Here is a 20000-nt window from a genome sequence, read left to right on the forward strand (position 1 = left end):
GTGTGTGTGTGTGTGTGTGTGTGTTAACCTGCTTGGTCCACTCTGACATGGTGTGTGTGCTCGGCGTCCTGAAGTGCAGGTTGAGGACCACCACACAGTTCAGCACCACCACCGTCACCAACACCATGATGAACATCAGGTACCTACCAGCATTGAGGGTCAGAGGTCAGGGGTCAGAGGTCGTTCCCTCTCGTGTGTGATGTTTCGTCCCCTGCAGCAGAATCCCCTCGACACTGACTCAAACTGAATCAACAGGTGAACACAGCTCCGCCCATAGAACCCCCCCTGCCTGGCCCCTGACCTGCAGGGTGACCCCTGACCTACTTGACAATCAGCGGGATGGACATGGACGTCTCCGGCAGCCTCTGAGAGATCAGCAGCAGGAAGACGGACTGAGCCAAGAGCACCGAGATGGACAGAGTCATCTTCTCCCCACCTGCACACAGAGCCACGCTGCATTCAGGGACATCACGCTAACGTCAGACCCACGCTGGTGTTGGGGTTAGGGTTGGGGGTTAGGGTTGGGGTTAGGGTTGGGGTATCTCACTGTCAGCGGGTAGGTAGTAGACGAGCGAGGCCAGGAAGGAGATGAGGACGCAGGGGATGATGACGTTGACGATGTAGAAGAGCGGCTTGCGCTTGATGATGAGGTAGAAGGTGATGTCCTGGTGCTTGTTGCTCTCCATGGGGATGTGTCTGTAGGTGTTCCTCTTGGCCGGTCGGTGGATGATCTCCCACTCGCCGTTCTCTGTCGGGAACATCAGGAAGGAATGAAGAGGGAGAGGGAACAGATTAACCCCTTGTTTACAGACCATTCACTAAAACACATGAAGACGTTCTGCAGCGTCGGCTGGCCGGTGTGTGTGTGTGTGTGTGTGTGTGTGTGTGTGTGTGTGTGTGTGTGTGTGTGTGTGTGTGTGTGCGTGTGTGTGGACTACCTGTGAAGCCAGCGGGGTCGATGATGATCCACTCCACGGTGTACGTACTGTTCTCATCCGTTTTCTCCCACAGCAGCATCCTGATCTCTTTGGCATTGTATGTCAGCGAGCTGCAAAGCATCATGGGGAATTTTATCTCAAACCAAACTGGCATCATTGGTGTCGCACCCAGAGTGTAACCTGCCTCACGTGCCGAGTCTGCTCAGATCGGCTCCAGCAACCCACTACTTGAAGCAGGTCCTGAAGACGAATTAATGATTGGACAAACATTCACTATTTAAACTAATGACATCCCTGATGCTAACGCTAGAGCAGTAGCTAACGCTAGAGCAGCAGCTAACACTGGAGCAGCTGCTGACGCAGCAGCTAAGGCTAGCACAGCTGCTGACGCAGCAGCTAAGGCTAGCACAGCAGCTAACGCAGCAGCTAACGCTAGAGCAGCTGCTAATGCTAGAGCAGCAGCTAACGCAAGACCCACCCCTCATGTTCTGACTGAGCAGAATGATGCCCCCTCCCCTTACAGTGACTTTATTCATGCCTCTCCACCCCCACTCTTCCCACAGCCACTCAGTTCATCCCCTGAAATACCAGGAAAGCCTCGTTCCCCCCCAGGAGTCTTTCACCACTGTAATGGAAATTTGTATTGTGTGTGTCCTGATTTGACTCTTATCATGTCATTACTGAGAACTTGCTTCAAAACCTCTCCATGCACCCGCTGGGCTAAGTCACATCTTAGTTTGTTTGGACAAAGAGGTCACAGCAGGTCACAGCCCATCAAACCAGATGGAGAACCAAAGGAGAACCGATGGAGAGGAGATGGAGACCTGTTTTCAGTCAAGGTGTAAGATGTTTTATGGGTGCATGAAAGCCTTTAAATTACATTCCGATGTGTAATAAAGATCTCTTAGTTTTCTTAGTTTTGGTGTGATAGGTTTGGTGCATTCCAAAGGCGTAAGGTCTCCTGATACAGATGGTTTACGAGTGCGTGAAAGCCTCCTACACTGCATTCTCGAGGGTGGTGATGTTTATTCCTCAGCGGGGGGTACCACCAAAAGGAGGGCTGCCTGAGAGCTGGAACTGGCCATTCCTGCTCGCATGCAGGCCTTTCTTCTTAAAAGGTATAAAAGGTGAGGAGTTTCAGTCTCAAGGTAGAAAGAAAGAAAGTAAGAAGAGAGAAAGAAAGTAAGAAGAGAGAAAGATAGGAAGATAGAAAGAAAGTAAGAAAGAGAGAGTCAGCTGCGGGTTACCTACGGACGCCCAGCCTGGTTGAAGCTACTCTGCCTGGGTTGTAGGCTCTCCTTCCCTGTGTCAAGGTAAGAGGCCAAGCATATTTGGAATGCCACCATATATTGCCTTAGCTCAACCAACTATTTGTTTGTTTATTACTATGCTCTGTGGGGAATAAAACTACCAGTTTATTCTAGCATCATAGAATTGTATGTTTGCATTGCTATGCGCTGCGGGGACTAAACGACACATTTGGTCTAGCATCATAGAGGTCTTTTGACTTATTGTTTGTTTGTTTGTTTGTACGTATTGTTTCTTAGTATTTCTATTCTCTCCGTGTAATAAATCACACGTTCATTATAGCCCTAGAGGAGTGGTTTGATTCATTGTGTGAGTGAGTTTTCTGTGTACCCACCTCCTACGAACCTATTTATTCAAGTTTTTCACAAAACAACCACGTTCACCACAGTGCTGGACCCAAACCCCCCAGCCCTGCTGCTCAGGTCTGCTTCTGGTGACCTCTGCTGGTCAGTAGTTCAGTCACTGACACGTGTGCTCTCTGGTAACAGGACACGACACGCTACACGCCACACGCTGCGTTAGCGTCGGAGCCTTACGTGAACTTGAGCGTACAGTTCTGCCAGTCGAAGGGGAAGTACTGAACGCTGATGGAGCAGGAGGAGCTGAAGATGGCCGGAGGTAACCAATAGCAGTCCCCCGTGTGCGTCACCAGGACGTTACTGTAGTAGGCCACCTGGAACTGGGCATCGTTACTGGTGCAGAGGACACAAGGACACGTGTGGCGGAACATCAGAGCAGGATGGACCTCAGAGGAGCCACAAGAGTACGTCAAGCTGACGCGTCTCACTTGTTCTCCAGGACGATCTCCGGCAGCCACACCATGTTGGACGGCAGGCGCAGCATGTTGACGCCGTCAAACTCAGAAGTGTTCCAGGACAGCCGGTAGTCAATCCAGGCCTGTGGTCACACACACACACACACACACACACACACACACACACACACACACACACACACACACACACACACACACACACACAGACACAGACACACACACAGACACACACACACACACACACACACACAGACACACACACACACACACACACACACACACACACACACACACACACACACAGACACAGACACACACACAGACACACACACACACACACACACACACACACACACACACACACACACACACACACACACACACACACACACACACACACACACCGTGAGCAGAAGCTGTCAGGAAGAAGCGGGCTGAAGAACTGAAGGACTCACATGTTCGATCCACACGTTGGTCAGCAGCGTCTCGTCCACTTCTTTCTGCACGGGGGTGAAAGAAGGGACATGATGGGGTTGTAAAGCTAATGCTAATGCTAACATCAACCCACATAAGAAAACAGTCACCAGATGAAGAGCCTTCATCCTGCTCCTCTTCACTACAGAGTCCGTCTCATAATGTTTGAATTTCTTCTAGATCACAAGTTTCCAACTGATTGTTTTTTTAAAAAGTCTAATTCTGGGGTCTTGTACTAATTTTCGATCTGAAATTGAGGGCAGTCAAAGAAGTCTGTTTAAAGTTCTCATGACGGAGGTTTGACTTCGGGTTGACCTCAGAGGGTCCAGAGAGGATTCTGGGAATCTGCACAGAAGTTTTTGTCACATTTTGAAGGATCAGCAGCTGGTTTCTGCAGCTCAGGTGGCTTCCAAACTGCCTGTCTGTCTGCGAGTGTGTGTGAGTGGATGTTTGTTTGTTGTGTGGTTCTGTGTCACGCTGGCGACCTGTCCGGACTGTCTCCCTGCCTCATTCTTATAGGTCACGGGGTCGGCCCCAGCAGCGTTAGCGGAAAAGTGGTCAGGAAATGAAGTATGAAGACATCATCACCACTGGAATGGCATCCAATTAAAACCGAGGAACGACAGACAAAACAGGCGTGTCAGAGCCCACACACACACACACACACACACACACACACACACACAGAGACAGACACACACACAGACACACACACACACAGACAGGCTGCTGCTACCAGAGAGATGAGTTTGGACAGCGTGGGGGTTAGGGTTAGGGATCAGGGTTAGGGGTCAGGGGTTAGGGGTTATGCTGAGGGGCCAGGGTAAGGCTACTACCAGAGAGATGAGGTTGGACAGCGTCAGGGCAAGGTACACGTCCACGGCATCCTGCTGCCGCTCCACCGGACGCAGCTCCTTGTTGTACCCGCGCTCCTTCATCAGGTAGTTGATGACGCGCTCTTCCTCGTTCCTGCAACAGCAGTCTGGGCACAAAAGGAGTGATTGATCACGAGGGTCAGAAACGCAGCAGACACATGTTTATATGTGTGTGTCATGTCCTGCTTTATGTGCCATTAATTGCCCCTTGGGGACAAATAAAGTTTTTGGAATTTGAATTGAATTTGACCTACATGTTGGGACCTTTCAATATGAAGCTAGTATCACCAATGCACACATCCAGAGTAGACAAGACCCCGCCCACTCACGAGGACCCCCAGTGTGTCCTGACCACCTATAACCCTAACCCTAACCTACAACCCTAACCTACAACACTAACCTACAACACTACCCCTATAACCCTAACAAACAACACTAACCCTATAACCCTAACCTCCAACCCTAACCTACAACACTAACCTACAACACTAACCCTATAACCCTAACCTATAACCCTAACCTCCAAACCTAACCTATAACCCTAACAAACAACACTAACCCTATAACCCTAACCTCCAACCCTAACCTCCAAACCTAACCTACAACACTAACCTACAACACTAACCCTATAACCCTCACCCTAACCTAAAACCATAACCTATAACACTAACCCCATAACCCTAACCTATAACACTAACCCCATAACCCTAACCTACAACACTAACCCTATAACCCTAACCTACAACCCTAACCCTAACCTATAACCCTAACCAACAACACTAACCCTATAACCCTAACCTCCAACCCTAACCTACAACCCTAACCTACAACACTAACCTACAACACTAACCCTATAACCCTAACCTATAACACTAACCCTATAACCCTAACCTATGACACTAACCCTAACCTATAACCCTAACCTATAACACTAACCTACAACACTAACCCTAACCTACAACACTAACCCTATAACCCTCACCTATAACACTAACCTACAACACTTACCCTAACCTACAACACTAACCCTAACATATAACACTAACCCTAACCTCTAACACCAACCCTATAACCCTAACCTACAACACTAACCCTATAACCCTAACCTACAACACTTACCCTATAACCCTAACCTACAACATTAACCCTATGACCCTAACCTACAACACTAACCCTAACCTATAACACTAACATTAACCTTCAACACTAACCCTAACCTACAACACTAACCCTAACCTATAACCTTAAACCTATACAATTTAATGGATACAAGAGTTCAAAATATAAACCTGATTTGACTGCTGAAGTAACACAAAATAGAATGAACCCTGATTGGACGCTGCCATCTCTTCCTGAGAAGGAGGTTCACACGTGTACTAGCTGCATTTGAGTTTTGGTTCAATCTGTCCTTGAGTGAATACTGAAATTTATGTAAAGCTGTCGAAATGTGGATTTTAAGTTACAAATTGTACTGTTTGCTTTAATGACCCAGCTTTATCTCACCTGTAGGCACTTACCTGATCATCCGTCATGTGGGAGGAGACACGCCCCTTAGGGGTGTGTCCAACTAGTAGTAGACGGCAGGACTGTCTCATTTTCAGATGTTAATATCACAAATACAGTATTTTCCGCACTATAAGGCGCACTGGACTATAAGGCGCACCCTCAATAATTTGTTTGTTTTATAATTTATTTCATATATAAGGCGCACCGGATTATAAAGTGCACAAAACAAAAATAAATAAAATGTATTTGATAAACTGCAGCGGCTGTAGTTGCGCAATCCGTCCACTAGAGCTGCGCTGCTCAGACAGTCATGACTGCATTCATGACTTCTTGACTACCTTTGAATGGCCCCTATTGTTATGTCAATAAGACATTCTGAGCCTCATCAAGGAAACCTGATCCCTTGATCACTTTGCCATCTTAGTCCCGTCCACACGATGACGGAATTTTTTTAAAACGCAACTTTTTAAAAACGCATCGAAAACAATTCGCGTCCACACAACAGCGTTTTTAAAAAATCTCCGTCCACACGTAAACGCTGCAGTGCCTTTTCGAATATGGCTATAATCTGAATCTGAATCAGAAAAGGTTTTATTGCCAAGTACAGTAAAAATTACTGTCGAGGAACTTTCGATTCGGTGTCGGTGCGTTGAAAGGTGGAAGAGAATAGTAGTTAATGAGGAACAGGAATACAAAAACTATTTACAATTCACATTACGGTGAGTTGAGATACTGTATAAGGATGGTGATTGCAGGCGAAGAAAAGAAGTCCAAACAGTAAACTGTGTTTGCAGAGTGGTGAGGGGCAGATGGTTACCGGGGGGAGGGCATTGTTCATGAGGCTGACTGCAGTAGGGAAGAAGCTGTTTTTATGGCGTGAGGTCCTGGTCTGGATGGACCGTAGCCTTTTGCCGGAGGGGAGGGTCTGGAAGAGGTTGCAGCCGGGATGAGAGGGGTCAGCGGCAATCCTGGCTGCACGACTGCGGGTCCTTGTGTGGAACAGTTCCTGGAGGTGTGGGAGGCTGCAGCCGACCACCTTCTCCGCAGAACGGATGACACGCTGCAGCTTGGCCTTGTCCCTGGCTGCGGCTGCAGCAAACCACACTGACATGGAGGAGGTGAGGATGGACTGGTGGCCGTGTAGAAGTTCACCAGCATCTTCACAGGGAGGTGGAACTTCTTTAGCTTCCGCAAGAAGTACATCCTCTGCTGAGCCTTCTTGGTGAGGGAGCTGATGTTCTGCTCCCATTTGAGCTTCCGGGTGATGGTGGTGCCCAGGAAGCGGAAGGACTCCACAGGGGTCACTGGAGTGTCACAAATGATGATGGGGGGGAGGGCAGGAGGTCTTTCCTGAAGTACACTATCATCTCCACTGTTTTGAGAGCGTTGAGCTCCAGGTTGTTCCTGCTGCACCATGATACCAGCTGGTCTAACTAACTTCTGTAGGCTGACTCATCCCCATCAGAGATGAGGCCGATGAGGGTGGTGTCGTCGGCAAACTTCAGGAGTTTGACAGACTGGTGACCAGATGTGCAGCAGTTGGTGTACAGGGAGAAGAGCAGAGGGGAAAGAACGCAGCCTTGAGGGGAGCCAGTGCTGATAGTCCGGGTGTCGGAGACATGCTTCCCCAGCCTCACGAACTGCCATCTGTCCGTCAGGAAGTCCGTGATCGACCTGCACATGGAGTCAGGCACGTTCAGCTGGGAGAGCTTGTCATGGGGCAGAGCTGGGACAATCGTACTGAAAGCAGAGCTGAAGTCCACAAACAGAATCCTGGCGTAGGATCCTGGGGAGTCCAGGTGCTGGAGGACAAAGTGTAAGCACGCCAAACCATGTGGTGGCAGTATTGAGTCAATTTTTATCCAACAGGAATCCTCCGTGTTTTGGCTAATTTTGGCCCATAAATATGACGTCACAGAGGTTTTCGTCATTAGACATTCCTTCATTAATGCAGTAACATGACATATATAGGTACAACAAAGTCTAATATATTTGCGACACCTTGATTTTTATCTTATTAATAGACATGTTGAACATTTTTTGGTATTCACAATCCATTTATGTTGACATATACAAGCATTTATTTACATAAAACAATACATCCAATAATAATAATGAGAACACAGAGCCATCCTGTCAGGAAACAACAACAGTTGTAATACTTGGGATTGAAAACATTGTGAAATAAATAGTTTTGTGTCCTTTTTCTGTAGCTGGTGCAGACATCTGGTCTATCGCCCCTTTGTTGGCTGGTGCTGGGGCTACTTAGGGTGCAGAATCCGGGTTGTCATCCCAGCCTGTCTGGTCCTTCACATACACCAGGAGTTTCCTGAAGACGAAGGCCACTACGCTGGATTTAGACCGAGTCTTGGCTGAACCTGGTCATGTAGCTGGCAATGACCTCCTCTTTGTCAGGACGCTCACACTGGGCAGACAGATTCTCGGGGAGAGGAATGGACAACATCTCATTTGTGTATGGCATGGAGTCCGCCAAGACTTTGTCACATATGAAGTCCAACATGTCAGCTACAAAACCTGTTCAATAAAACACAAAGATAGATCTTTACTGTTATTGATATAGTTTGATTCATTTCTTTGTTTAGAAAAATTGTGTTCAAAATACATCCTGGTACTTGCTACTAATGTATTTATTTGTATGGTTATTTTTTACTGTGTTTTGTTGCGAGCAATTACCAACAGAATTTCAAAACATGTTTGTTTGAAATATTAAAATATTACAACACTAACAGAAAGTTGGTTCTGTCTTGTGAGGTTTGACTCATTGTCGCATTTTCCCTTCAAAAGCCTTTGGAAAAGTGGATCTTGTAGAGGGGTACACCAAACGTAACGAAATAAGGAGCCAAAACAATATATGACATACATGAATCTGTCTCAGAAATTTTTATACTAAAGTCTTCACTTACTGTCTTGCTGGAATATTCTAATACACAACACTTATTTTTTACTGAACTACTATCAACACATGTGCATTCACTAACACCTATAGACAACTATATTTAGAAAATTAGTGTAACCAATTTTACTAAAACATTGTATGGAATATGACTTGTACATACCTTTACTTCAATAGTGGGAATGAAGAGTCCTGCAGGACAGCTGTGTACCAACAGTATGGGTGTCCACTGGGTCAGTTTGGCCCCCCACGTCCCTTCAAGCTGTGGGCTGAAAGGATGCACAAGGAAGAGGGACACTAATTTCAGGACACCAATGTTCTGATTTTGGATAAGGAGGACAGACCTATGAGCGTTGTTGCTATGACGACCAGCAAACAATCGACTAACACGTGCGCGCACACACACACAATACGAAACAAAGCACAACTCCCTACTTAGCCTAGCATAAGTTGACTTTATTTATGCTGACAGGTAATAGGAAAGAAAATATTAGACCAACTTACTGTGTTTTAGTTTTATACTGTAGGTCCAGCACGCACACACGTGTGGGAGTGCACGCAAACACACACACAACACACAAACGCGAAACAAAGGAGACCTCTCTACATAGCCTAGCATAGCATGACTTCATTCATGCTAACCGACAAAAAGAAAAAAGATAAAATGTGAGCCCAACTCTGGTGCGTTGTGCCTACAGTAGGTACTGTAGGTTTAGCACACACACGTTGTACCTACAGTAGGTACTGTAGGTTCAGCACACACACGTTGTACCTACAGTAGGTACTGTAGGTTCAGCACACACACGTTGTACCTACAGTAGGTACTGTAGGTTTAGCACACACACGTTGTACCTACAGTAGGTACTGTAGGTTCAGCACACACACGTTGTACCTACAGTAGGTACTGTAGGTTCAGCACACACACGTTGTACCTACAGTAGGTACTGTAGGTTCAGCACACACACGTTGTACCTACAGTAGGTACTGTAGGTTTAGCACACACACGTTGGAGCCACACACGCTAACACGAAACAAAGCAGCAGCACCTAATTAGCCACATAGCACTGATCACCCATGCTAACAGACAACTGCTAAAGATAAATGTGGTGAGACTTACCTTAACCAGGGTGCAGGTCCTTGGTCCTTGGTCCAGGGTGCAGGTCCTTGGTCCCTATGGTGGGGAGTGATCCTGAATGAGGACCAGTCTCAGACAAAGCCCCGTCTGGACTGACCCTCGTTGCTAAAACCGGCTGGAGTGAAGTGGTTCACACACAAACTAACGAGCAGGAGATGTAGCTGCACAGAGCCATTAAACATGAAATGTAACCACGGTCTCTTCTGTTCTTCATTGATGGGATTAAAAATAAACGCTGGTGTTGATTTGTACAATCAACAACTGAACAACTATCATGTCTCCCTGTGACGGACGCCATGTCAACAGACTGCTGCCTCACGTCCGACACGAAGAACTCAGTCTTGGGGATGGCCACGCCCTTGAGCGTGTCAACCAATCCGTATCGTCCACGCCCCTGAGCATGTCCACCAATCCGTATCGTCCAATACTCTGTCCAATAGCAGAGTGCAAAGTCTGAGGTCAAGGATGCCTATTTTAGCGCTTTACGGTCGAATCGAGTCGTTCAGAGCCATGACTTCCTAAAAGTCCAAATATCTAATGATGCAGGAAGTGTTTGTTTACCAGATAGGAGTTGGTCGGGTTAGGGAGGACCACTATGTATATGGAAGTTCATCTCTGAGGGTCTTTATTCACCTTTAGTCCAGTTTCTCCGTGTGTTTCCACAGACTAACAGAATGGACCGTCACTAGATTCCAGATTCCAGCACAATGGCATTTTTAGACCAGTTCAGTTTAAAGTGGGTTATTTCTGACGCCAAATAGTTAGAAATACTGAGATCAGTCAGTCAGTCAGACTTTATTCATAGAATTGTTGAAAGTTCCTCATGTTTTCCTACGTAACCACCGGTGCTCCTACAGTCTGCTCTACCGTCTGAGAGCAGCTCAGTCAGAGCCGGGACTTCGGTGACGCCCCTTGACTACCGTTGTTAGGGGGCGTGGGCCCGAGTGCCTTGTGAAGTTGCGCCTCTGGTGGCGGAGTGCGGCATGACTGGCGGCCAGACTGCCGGCTTTTTTAAAGCGATCATGTTTTCAACCAATATTAATATGAATATTAATACATATATGACGCACCAGGTTATAAAGCGCACTACGGGATTATGAGAAAATTTTAGGCTTTTAGGTGCGCCTTATAGTGCGGAAAATATAGTAATCGTTTTTGTTTTCCTTGATTTCCATCCATCACAAAGAGAATGGATAGTTCTAACCCTATCCCTAACCCATCCTAACCTTAACATTCAAAAAAACATTTTTACAGCATTAATTAAGAAATGAACTGGTAACTAAAGAGTTCCAGCTTTTCCCCCTTGGATGGAATGAAATCAGGTCAAATCCTGACCTGCACACATTATTATTTGAAGTACATCCTGTTACGAGTGAAAGAAACACTCAAACAAAACAAGTGAAAATAAAGGCTTGTCGAGGAAACAAAGAGGCCCTGATCATGTTTGTCTGGTGCCAGCTGCACTCAGCAGCCATAAACTCTAACCCTAACCCGGACACTAACCCCAACCATAACCATAACCGTAACACTAATCAAAAACCCTTAACCAAACCCAAACAATACCTTAACCAAACCCAAACACTAACCCCTATCCTTAACCCAAACACTAACCCTAACCCAAACGCCAACCCAGAGACTAACCCCGAACCCTAAGCCGGACCCTAACCCTAACCCAAACACGAACCCCTAGTCCTAACCCTAACACTAACCCCTAACCCGGACACAAACCACAAACCATAACCCAAACACTAACCCTAACCTTCATGTCCAGTTCAAACCTTCATTTGTTGGTTGGGGTGTCATCTTTTAGAAATCCAGGTCCTCTCAGCTGCTTTCATTTGGTCTGAAAGTTGTTTCCCATCCTTGAACAAACCTGATTCCACCACCACCTGAAGGTCCACGAACCCATAACCAGTGCCAGCAGTGGTGAACTCACCATTAGAGAGCAGGGTGAGCAGAAGCACGCTGAGCAAAGGTGCATGTTGAAGCTTCATGGCTGACGGCCAGAGTGACTCCACCGTCCCTCCAGCCGCCGACCTTCAGCCAGCAGAGCGACAGCAGCAGCTGCAGAAACACACAGGACCCAAAATAGAGCAGCAGCTGCCACTCCCCCCCAGCACCCCCCAGGACACCAGGACCCAGATCCAGCTGATGGCCCCATGAAAACCCCCACCCCCAACATCGACAGCACCCCGCATCAGGAGGATCTCTGTTCCAAAGAACGTTCTGTGTCCCAGACCTTCATCCATTCACACAAGCGTACAGCTAATGAAAGTGGGAGAAGCACCGGTTAGCTGGAGCTGACCAGTAACAGCTGGTGGGGCAGTGGGTGTGGTCATCAGGTGACATCAGGTGCAGGTCTCACCTGTCTGGTGCTGGTCCTGGTCCCACGTGACAGACGTCCCGCTGGAGACACCAGAAGCTGAACTGGTCTAGAGAAGGATCGCCCCTGAACTCACCACAAGAAGTGTCCACCAGCAGCGGTCACATGACAAACACTTTATTTATTTCAATCAGCTGTTGTACAAATGAAGACTTCATCAAAGCTACGTGGGTTCAGACTGAAAAGCGTTCATCTCACGCTGCTGGCCCGCCCCTTAAGAAAATAAAACGGGTCACGTTAAGAACGGACCGATAAAAACCAATCATCTCCAGAAGCTTCACCACATCTGTGGGGAGATCAGATCAAAAGCTAGAGTTAAAACCATCCTGAACCGTTTCCACAGGAGTGTGTGAACGCGAACCGAAACCACTAACAGTCTAATCACGATCACCGGTGAGCCGGAGCTCCAGCAGCTGCTTCAGTTTGAAACAATCCATGTTCACACACGTCTGACAGAAAAGAATCCAACGTAGTAATAGAAAAGAATCCACTCTAATACCACCAGCAGCCTGAGTTACTGAGGCTCCACAGGGCATGAGGACTGGTGAAGGTAAAGGTAAAGGTGAATGTAAAGGTAAAGGTAAAGGTGAAGGTGAAGGTAAAAGTAAAGGTGAAGGTAAAGGTAAAGGTAAAAGTAAAGGTGAAGGTAAAGGTAAAGGTAAAAGTAAAGGTAAAGGTAAAGGTGAAGGTAAAAGTAAAGGTGAAGGTAAAAGTAAAGGTGAAGGTGAAGGTAAAGGAGATAGTGAAGGCAAAGGTAGAGGTGAAGGTGGTCCACGCTGCTGCTCACAGCGACAGATTGACGTCGCTCTTCATCTTGCCACTGCTCAGGCTGTGGATCATGGAGATCATGGCTGAGTGCTTGTTCAGCTCCTCGTCCTTCTGCTTCAGCTTTGTCTCCAGGTGACTCTTCTGAAGCTCCAGGGAGGAAACCTGAGGACCAGCATCTCCAGTCAGCGCTAACGGTTAGCACAGCTGGTACTGGTCTACCTGTCTGTCTGCTAGAGGTCTATCTCGTCTACCTGTTGGGCACTAGTTCAGGTCTCACAACCAACACCCTGGTAGACCTCTACCAGACAGACAGGTAGACCTCTACCAGACAGACAGGTAGACCTCTACCAGACAGACAGGTAGACCTCTACCAGACGAACACGTAGACCTCTACCAGACAGACAGGTAGACCTCTACCAGACGGACAGGTAGACCTCTACCAGACAGACAGGTAGACCTCTACCAGACAGACAGGTAGACCTCTACCAGACAGACTGGTAGACCTCTACCAGACAGACTGGTAGACCTCTAACAGACAGACTGGTAGACCTCTAGCAGACAAACTGACAGACAGGCAGACAGACTTGTCCTCACCTTGATGCTGATGTCCTTCCTGCTCTGCTCCATCTTGCTGAGCTCCTTTCTCAGGACGTCACTCGTCTCTTCCAGCTGTCTCCTCCTCTCTTCCTCCTGTCTCACCTTCTCCTCCTGGGTTCTCAGTTCTCCACGCAGGTCTGACAGCATGGAGGAGAAACGTTCATTCCTCAAGTGGAACCTTTGTTCCAGCACCTTCAAGAGCGTCCTCGGAAACCAGTGGAGGACCAGAGCATTAAGTGTTCTGATGCCACTGGTAGGAGACAGGGTGTTCCCTGCTCCACCTGGACAACACCTTCACTTTTCTGTCTACACAGACTAACGTCTGTGTAACGTTATTAAGTCCGTGTGCAGATCAAAGGTCAGTTCCTACAATACCTCCAGCTAGAACCTCTAGCCAGACCCTCCAGCTAGAACCCCCAGCTAGAACCTCCAGCCTGAACCTCCGGCCTGAACCCCCTACTAGACCCTCCAGCTTGAACCTGAGGAAACTTCATCTCAAGTAGAGGAGAACGTTTAGTTTGAACCTTGAATACGCAGACGGCAGCCTGAGGCTCCAGACGGTCCTGGTGAAGGTGAGTATGGACTTCTGTTCCTGTCTGGACATGTGTGTCTGTGTGTGTGTTAAGTGTGTAAGTCTGTCTGTGTGTCTGTGTGTGTGTGTGTGTGTGTGTGTCTGTCTGTCTGTCTGTGCGTGTGTGTGTGTGTGTGTGTGTGTGTGCTGTCACACCAACCTGTGATGTCACTGTTCCTTTTCTGCACGTCTGCCTGGAGGCTCCTGACCTCCTCGTCTCTGTCCTGCAGCGCCGACGTCAGTCTGGAACACACACACACACATACACACACACACAAACACACTCCAGTAAAGCCCCGCAGCGGCTGTGTGTGTGTGTAAGAGACGGATGTGTGTGATGGGTGTGTGTGTGTCGGGTGTGTGTGTCACAGGTGTGTGTGTGTGACGGGTGTGTGTGTTACGTGTGTAGCTGCTGCTGGAGCGTCTCCTGGTTCCTCCTCAGTGCCTCGTTGTGATTGTTCAGACCGGCGTGAGCCGCCTGGAGCTCTTTCAGCATCCACTCAGTGTCGCCCAACCTAAAGAGAACACCGGTCACACACCCAACGTCCACTCAACACACACCTGACATCCACTCAACACACACCTGACATCCACTCAACACACACCTGTCACACACACCCGATACACACCTGGCATCCACTCGCCACACACCCAACTCACCTGTCACACACCCGATACACACCTGTCACACACACCCAATCCACCCGACAAACACCCGACATCCACACCGACAACCCTAACCCCAACCTCTAACCCCTGACCCTAAGGCCAACATGACACCCAACTGTAACCATCAGACCACCGTCACCACTGCCACTGAGGTACCGGGACGTGACTTTGGTGTGACCAGAAAACCTGTGTGTGGAACCTGCCAGACTGGGTGACTTCATGGGTTACGGTTCTTCTGACCTGCTCAGCAGGGCGTTGTAGGCTCCCTTCAAGGCCTGGTGCTCCTCGGAGTCCCGCTGCAGTTTGTTGTTGTGCTGCAGCAGCTCCTCCATGTCGGCCTTGGAGCGCTCCACCTCCAGGACTTGACCCCTGAGCTCCGCCTTCAGCTCTGCACGCCGGCGCTCCGCCTCTTTCACTAGAGAGCCCAGCTGACACGCCTGAGGTTGGGGGACACGGACTCGTTAGGTTAATGGACTTCCTCTACATACATGTGTACAGGAAATGGAGTGGGTTCCTGAGACGTCAGAGCTTTGGGTTAGGGTTAGGTTTGGAGCTAAGGTGACGGGTTGGGGGTTAGGGTGACGTGTTGGGGTTAGGAGTTAGGCTTGGGGTTAGGGTTAGGATTAGGGGTTAAGGTGATGGGTTGGGGTTATGGTGAGGGGTTAGGATGACTGGCTAGGGTGATGGGTTGGGGTTAGGGTTAGGTTAGGGGTTAGGGTGACAGGTTGGGGTTAGGGTGACGGGTTGGGGTTAGGGTTAGGTTAGGGGTTAGGGTGACAGGTTGGGGTTAGGGTGACGGGTTGGGGTTAGGGTGACGGATCGCGGTTAAGGGTTAGGGTGACAGGTTGGGGTTAGGGTGACGGGTTGGGGTTGGGGTTAGGGTGACGGATCGCAGTTAGGGGTTAGGGTGACGGGTTGGGGTTAGGGTGACGGGTTGGGGTTAGGGTAATGAGTCGGGGTTAAGTGACGGGTTGGGGTTGGGGTTAGGGTGACGGATCGCGGTTAGGGGTTAGGGTGACAGGTTGGGGTTAGGGTGACGGGTTGGGGTTGGGGTTAGGGTGACGGATCGCGGTTAGGGGTTAGGGTGACAGGTCGGGGTTAGGGTGATGGGTCGGGGTTAGGGTGACGGGTTGGGGTTAGGGTGACGGGTTGGGGTTAGTGTTAAGGTGACAGGTTGGGGTTAGGGGTTAGGGTTAGGTTAGGGGTTAAGTGACGGGTTGGGGTTAAAGTGACGGGTCGGGGTTAGGGGTTAGGGTGACGGGTTGGGGTTAGGGTGACAGGTTGGGGTTAGGGGTTAGGGTTAGGTTAGGGGTTAAGTGACGGGTTGGGGTTAAAGTGACGGGTCGGGGTTAGGGGTTAGGGTGACGGGTTGGGGTTAGGGTGACAGGTTGGGGTTAGGGGTTAGGGTTAGGTTAGGGGTTAAAGTGACGGGTTGGGGTTAGGGTGACAGGTCGGGGTTAGGGTGACAGGTCGGGGTTAGGGTGATGGGTCAGGGTTAGGGTGACGGGTTGGGGTTAGGGTGACGGGTTGGGGTTAGTGTTAAGGTGACAGGTTGGGGTTAGGGGTTAGGGTTAGGTTAGGGGTTAAGTGACGGGTTGGGGTTAAAGTGACGGGTCGGGGTTAGGGGTTAGGGTGACGGGTTGGGGTTAGGGTGACAGGTTGGGGTTAGGGGTTAGGGTTAGGTTAGGGGTTAAGTGACAGGTTGGGGTTAAAGTGACGGGTCGGGGTTAGGGGTTAGGGTGACGGGTGGGGGTTAGGGTGACGGTTGGGGTTAGTGTTAAGGTGACAGGTTGGGGTTAAGGATTAGGGTTAGGTCAGGGGTTAAAGTGACGGGTTGGGGTTAGGTTGACAGGTTGGGGTTAGTGTTAAGGTGACAGGTTGGGGTTAGGGGTTAGGGTTAGGTTAGGGGTTAAGTGACGGGTTGGGGTTAAAGTGATGGGTCGGGGTTAGGGGTTAGGGTGACGGGTTGGGGTTAGGGTGACGGGTTGGGGTTAGGGTAATGAGTCGGGGTTAAGTGACGGGTTGGGGTTGGGGTTAGGGTGACGGATCGCGGTTAGGGGTTAGGGTGACGGATCGCGGTTAGGGGTTAGGGTGACAGGTTGGGGTTAGGGTGACGGGTTGGGGTTGGGGTTAGGGTGACGGATCGCGGTTAGGGGTTAGGGTGACAGGTCGGGGTTAGGGTGACAGGTCGGGGTTAGGGTGATGGGTCGGGGTTAGGGTGACGGGTTGGGGTTAGGGTGACGAGTTGGGGTTAGTGTTAAGGTGACAGGTTGGGGTTAGGGGTTAGGGTTAGGTTAGGGGTTAAGTGACGGGTTGGGGTTAAAGTGACGGGTCGGGGTTAGGGGTTAGGGTGACGGGTTGGGGTTAGGGTGACAGGTTGGGGTTAGGGGTTAGGGTTAGGTTAGGGGTTAAAGTGACGGGTTGGGGTTAGGGTGACGGGTTGGGGTTAGTGTTAAAGTGACAGGTTGGGGTTAGGGGTTAAGGTTAGGTTAGGGGTTAAGTGACAGGTTGGGGTTAAAGTGACGGGTCGGGGTTAGGGGTTAGGGTGACGGGTTGGGGTTAGGGTGACGGGTTGGGGTTAGTGTTAAGGTGACAGGTTGGGGTTAAGGATTAGGGTTAGGTCAGGGGTTAAAGTGACGGGTTGGGGTTAGGTTGACAGGTTGGGGGTAGTGTTAAGGTGACAGGTTGGGGTTAGGGTTAGGTTAGGGGTTAAGTGACGGGTTGGGGTTAAAGTGAAGGGTCGGGGTTAGGGGTTAGGGTGACGGGTTGGGGTTAGGGTGACGGGTTGGGGTTAGTGTTAAGGTGACAGGTTGGGGTTAGGGGTTAGGGTTAGGTCAGGGGTTAAAGTGACGGGTTGGGGTTAGGGTGACGGGTTGGTGTTAGGGTGACGGGTTGGGGTTAGGGTGACGGGTTGGGGTTAGGGTGATGGGTTGGGGTTAGGGTGACGGGTTGGGGTTAGGGTGACGGGTTGGGGTTAGTGTTAAGGTGACAGGTTGGGGTTAAAGTGACGGGTTGGGGTTAAAGTGACGGGTTGGGGTTAAAGTGACGGGTTGGGGTTAGGCTGACGGGTTGGGGTTAGTGTTAAGGTGACAGGTTGGGGTTAAAGTGACGGGTTGGGGTTAAAGTGACGGGTTGGGGTTAAAGTGACGGGTTGGGGTTAGGGTGACGGGTTGGGGTTAGTGTTAAGGTGACAGGTTGGGGTTAAAGTGACGGGTTGGGGTTAGGGTGATGGGTCGGGGTTAGGGTACCTCTGCCTCGGCTTGAGCTCGCTGGAGGCGGTACTGAGCGATCAGACGGTCAGCCTGGGACAGAGCCAGAGCCTTGGCCTCCAGCAGGTCCTGCAGCCGGCTCTCCTTCGCCTGACGGGAGACATACGGCATGCTGGGTAGTTGAGGTGCTCAGGGTTCTCCAGGACTTCAGAACTCTCACCTTGAATGCAGATATCTTCTGTTCATAAACGTCGATGATGTCAGACACGTGTGAGTCTCTGGTGAATTCCTGTAGCTGCACACAGAAAAACAGGGGTCACACTCACAGGGCGGGGATGGGCATGGGGGTTAGGGGTATGTTGAGGGTTGGGGTTAGGTTGAAAGTGGGGGTGGGGGTGACGGAACCACACACCTCCAGGCCATTCTGGATCCTCTCCACCAGACTCTGTGCGCTCCTGCTGGAACTCCAGGAAGTGTCGAGTGGGCCAGGAGGCGGGACTTCCTGTGTGCCGGTCCGCTCCTCCTCCCTCCAACGGTATGAGTTGTTGGCAGCCATGCTTTCTCCTAGACTAGACCACAAAAACATGACCTGAGATTCACCAGGAGGTCTGACCTTTGACCTCACAGGGAGACTGAGGAGGTCTGACCTTTGACCTCACAGGGAGACCCATGTTTGAGACAAAGAAACGAGTCAGGAAACACAGCTGGAGCGTATATATCTATATCTATAGTATATATCTGTATCTATATTTATATATACACACATATATTTTTCCAGACAGGCGCCGTCCCCCTTTACAAGCTGCTCATTGGGATGGTTGAGAAGGAGCTGCACCTCCCCACCCCCTTGTATACCCCACAGGCCCCTTGTGTTTGTGTGTGTGTGATGGGCCTGTACACACTATATATATGCATGAGACTAAATTAATCATGTGATCTAGATCAGCAGTCCCCAACCTTTTTAAGCTCCACAGACCGGTTTCATCTCAGACAATATTTTCACAGACCGTCTTCATTTGCTGGATAATCGTTACTGACACCAGACAGCTGTAGTGTAATAATAAATCATCAGTGGTTTTATGTTAATGCAGACATCAACAGACAATAAACAACCTTTTCTTACAAAATAATTGGAAGAAATAATTATATTAAAAACTGGATTGAAGTGACTGCATTGATGAGGTTTATTTTAAATATAGTGACTTACAATCAGTTCATTCAACGTAGGAGAAATACTGATCATTATCAATAAAAGGGTGAACAATCAATCAATAATAATAATTGCAATAATGAGAATTAGTGGTTGGGGGCCACTGATCTGGGGGTAACGGAGACAATGACACCTGAAGTGTGTTCAGACCTCTGGTCTACTCTAGTTTGGTTTTCTTTACGTCACTGCAGAAAATCCCACTTCAGAGACAGGAGGTGGGAATGGAAAGAGGGATTAAGATACTTTTAGGGTCTCAGGATAATCTGGTTTGACTTTAATCCAGAACACTGGAGCAGTTGTTGTCGCTTAATTTAGGGGTAACAGCTGGTAACCTGTCATGTGACCCAGACCTGTCAAGAGGCACAGACGCCACTTTTCAAAATAAAACATCTTTAGACTGGTGATCAATAAAACAAGAAAGTCAAACTTTGTGTGCCACCCGGTACCTAACATCCTATGACCAGGTACCGGGTCACGACCCGGGGGTTGGGGACCACTGACGTAGCCGGATGTAACAGAGAATTGGGTAATTTTTCAAAATAAAACATCTTTCAGACTCCAAAATAAATAAATGGAAGTAATGTAAATTATTTTTTCTTTCTGTGCGGCCTGGTACCTAATGGCCCACGGACCGGTACCAGTCAGCGGGCCAGGGGTTGGGGACCACT

General features: G+C 49.1%; 2 protein-coding genes and 1 long non-coding RNA gene across 7 annotated transcripts in view; all 3 read right to left on the minus strand.

Annotated features, from left to right (window-relative positions):
* Positions 1-11973, minus strand: part of LOC137587815 (acetylcholine receptor subunit delta-like) — a 14061-nt gene extending 2088 nt beyond the window's left edge. For 2 of the 3 annotated variants that reach the window (XM_068304463.1, XM_068304462.1), the window contains exons 1-9: positions 11862-11973; positions 4332-4477; positions 3477-3521; positions 3034-3143; positions 2783-2938; positions 939-1048; positions 548-748; positions 325-436; positions 29-143 (exon numbers count right to left, since the gene is read on the minus strand). In XM_068304463.1, the coding sequence (XP_068160564.1) occupies positions 29-143; positions 325-436; positions 548-748; positions 939-1048; positions 2783-2938; positions 3034-3143; positions 3477-3521; positions 4332-4477; positions 11862-11919 (1053 nt within the window). In that variant the 5' untranslated portion in view covers positions 11920-11973. The other variant, XM_068304464.1, reaches the window with a different exon arrangement.
* On the minus strand, positions 7711-11519 carry LOC137587816 (uncharacterized). The gene is made up of 3 exons (XR_011033975.1): positions 9908-11519; positions 8954-9059; positions 7711-8411 (listed from the first exon to the last, which is right to left on the minus strand). It is a non-coding gene; the product is annotated as an uncharacterized lncRNA (long non-coding RNA).
* Positions 11974-12409: 436 nt separating the features above from the next.
* The window catches only part of cip2a (cellular inhibitor of PP2A), an 18051-nt gene continuing 10460 nt past the window's right edge, over positions 12410-20000 (minus strand). For all 3 annotated transcript variants that reach the window (XM_068304531.1, XM_068304530.1, XM_068304533.1), the window contains 8 exons: positions 18535-18691; positions 18343-18417; positions 18162-18272; positions 15154-15350; positions 14646-14759; positions 14405-14487; positions 13671-13810; positions 12410-13238 (listed from right to left, as the gene is read on the minus strand). In XM_068304531.1, the coding sequence (XP_068160632.1) occupies positions 13092-13238; positions 13671-13810; positions 14405-14487; positions 14646-14759; positions 15154-15350; positions 18162-18272; positions 18343-18417; positions 18535-18691 (1024 nt within the window). In that variant the 3' untranslated portion in view covers positions 12410-13091. The remainder of the gene's footprint in view (positions 13239-13670; positions 13811-14404; positions 14488-14645; positions 14760-15153; positions 15351-18161; positions 18273-18342; positions 18418-18534; positions 18692-20000) is intronic.

This window comes from Antennarius striatus, chromosome 20, assembly GCF_040054535.1.
Source record: "Antennarius striatus isolate MH-2024 chromosome 20, ASM4005453v1, whole genome shotgun sequence".
In the NCBI taxonomy this organism is placed as follows: domain Eukaryota; kingdom Metazoa; phylum Chordata; class Actinopteri; order Lophiiformes; family Antennariidae; genus Antennarius; species Antennarius striatus.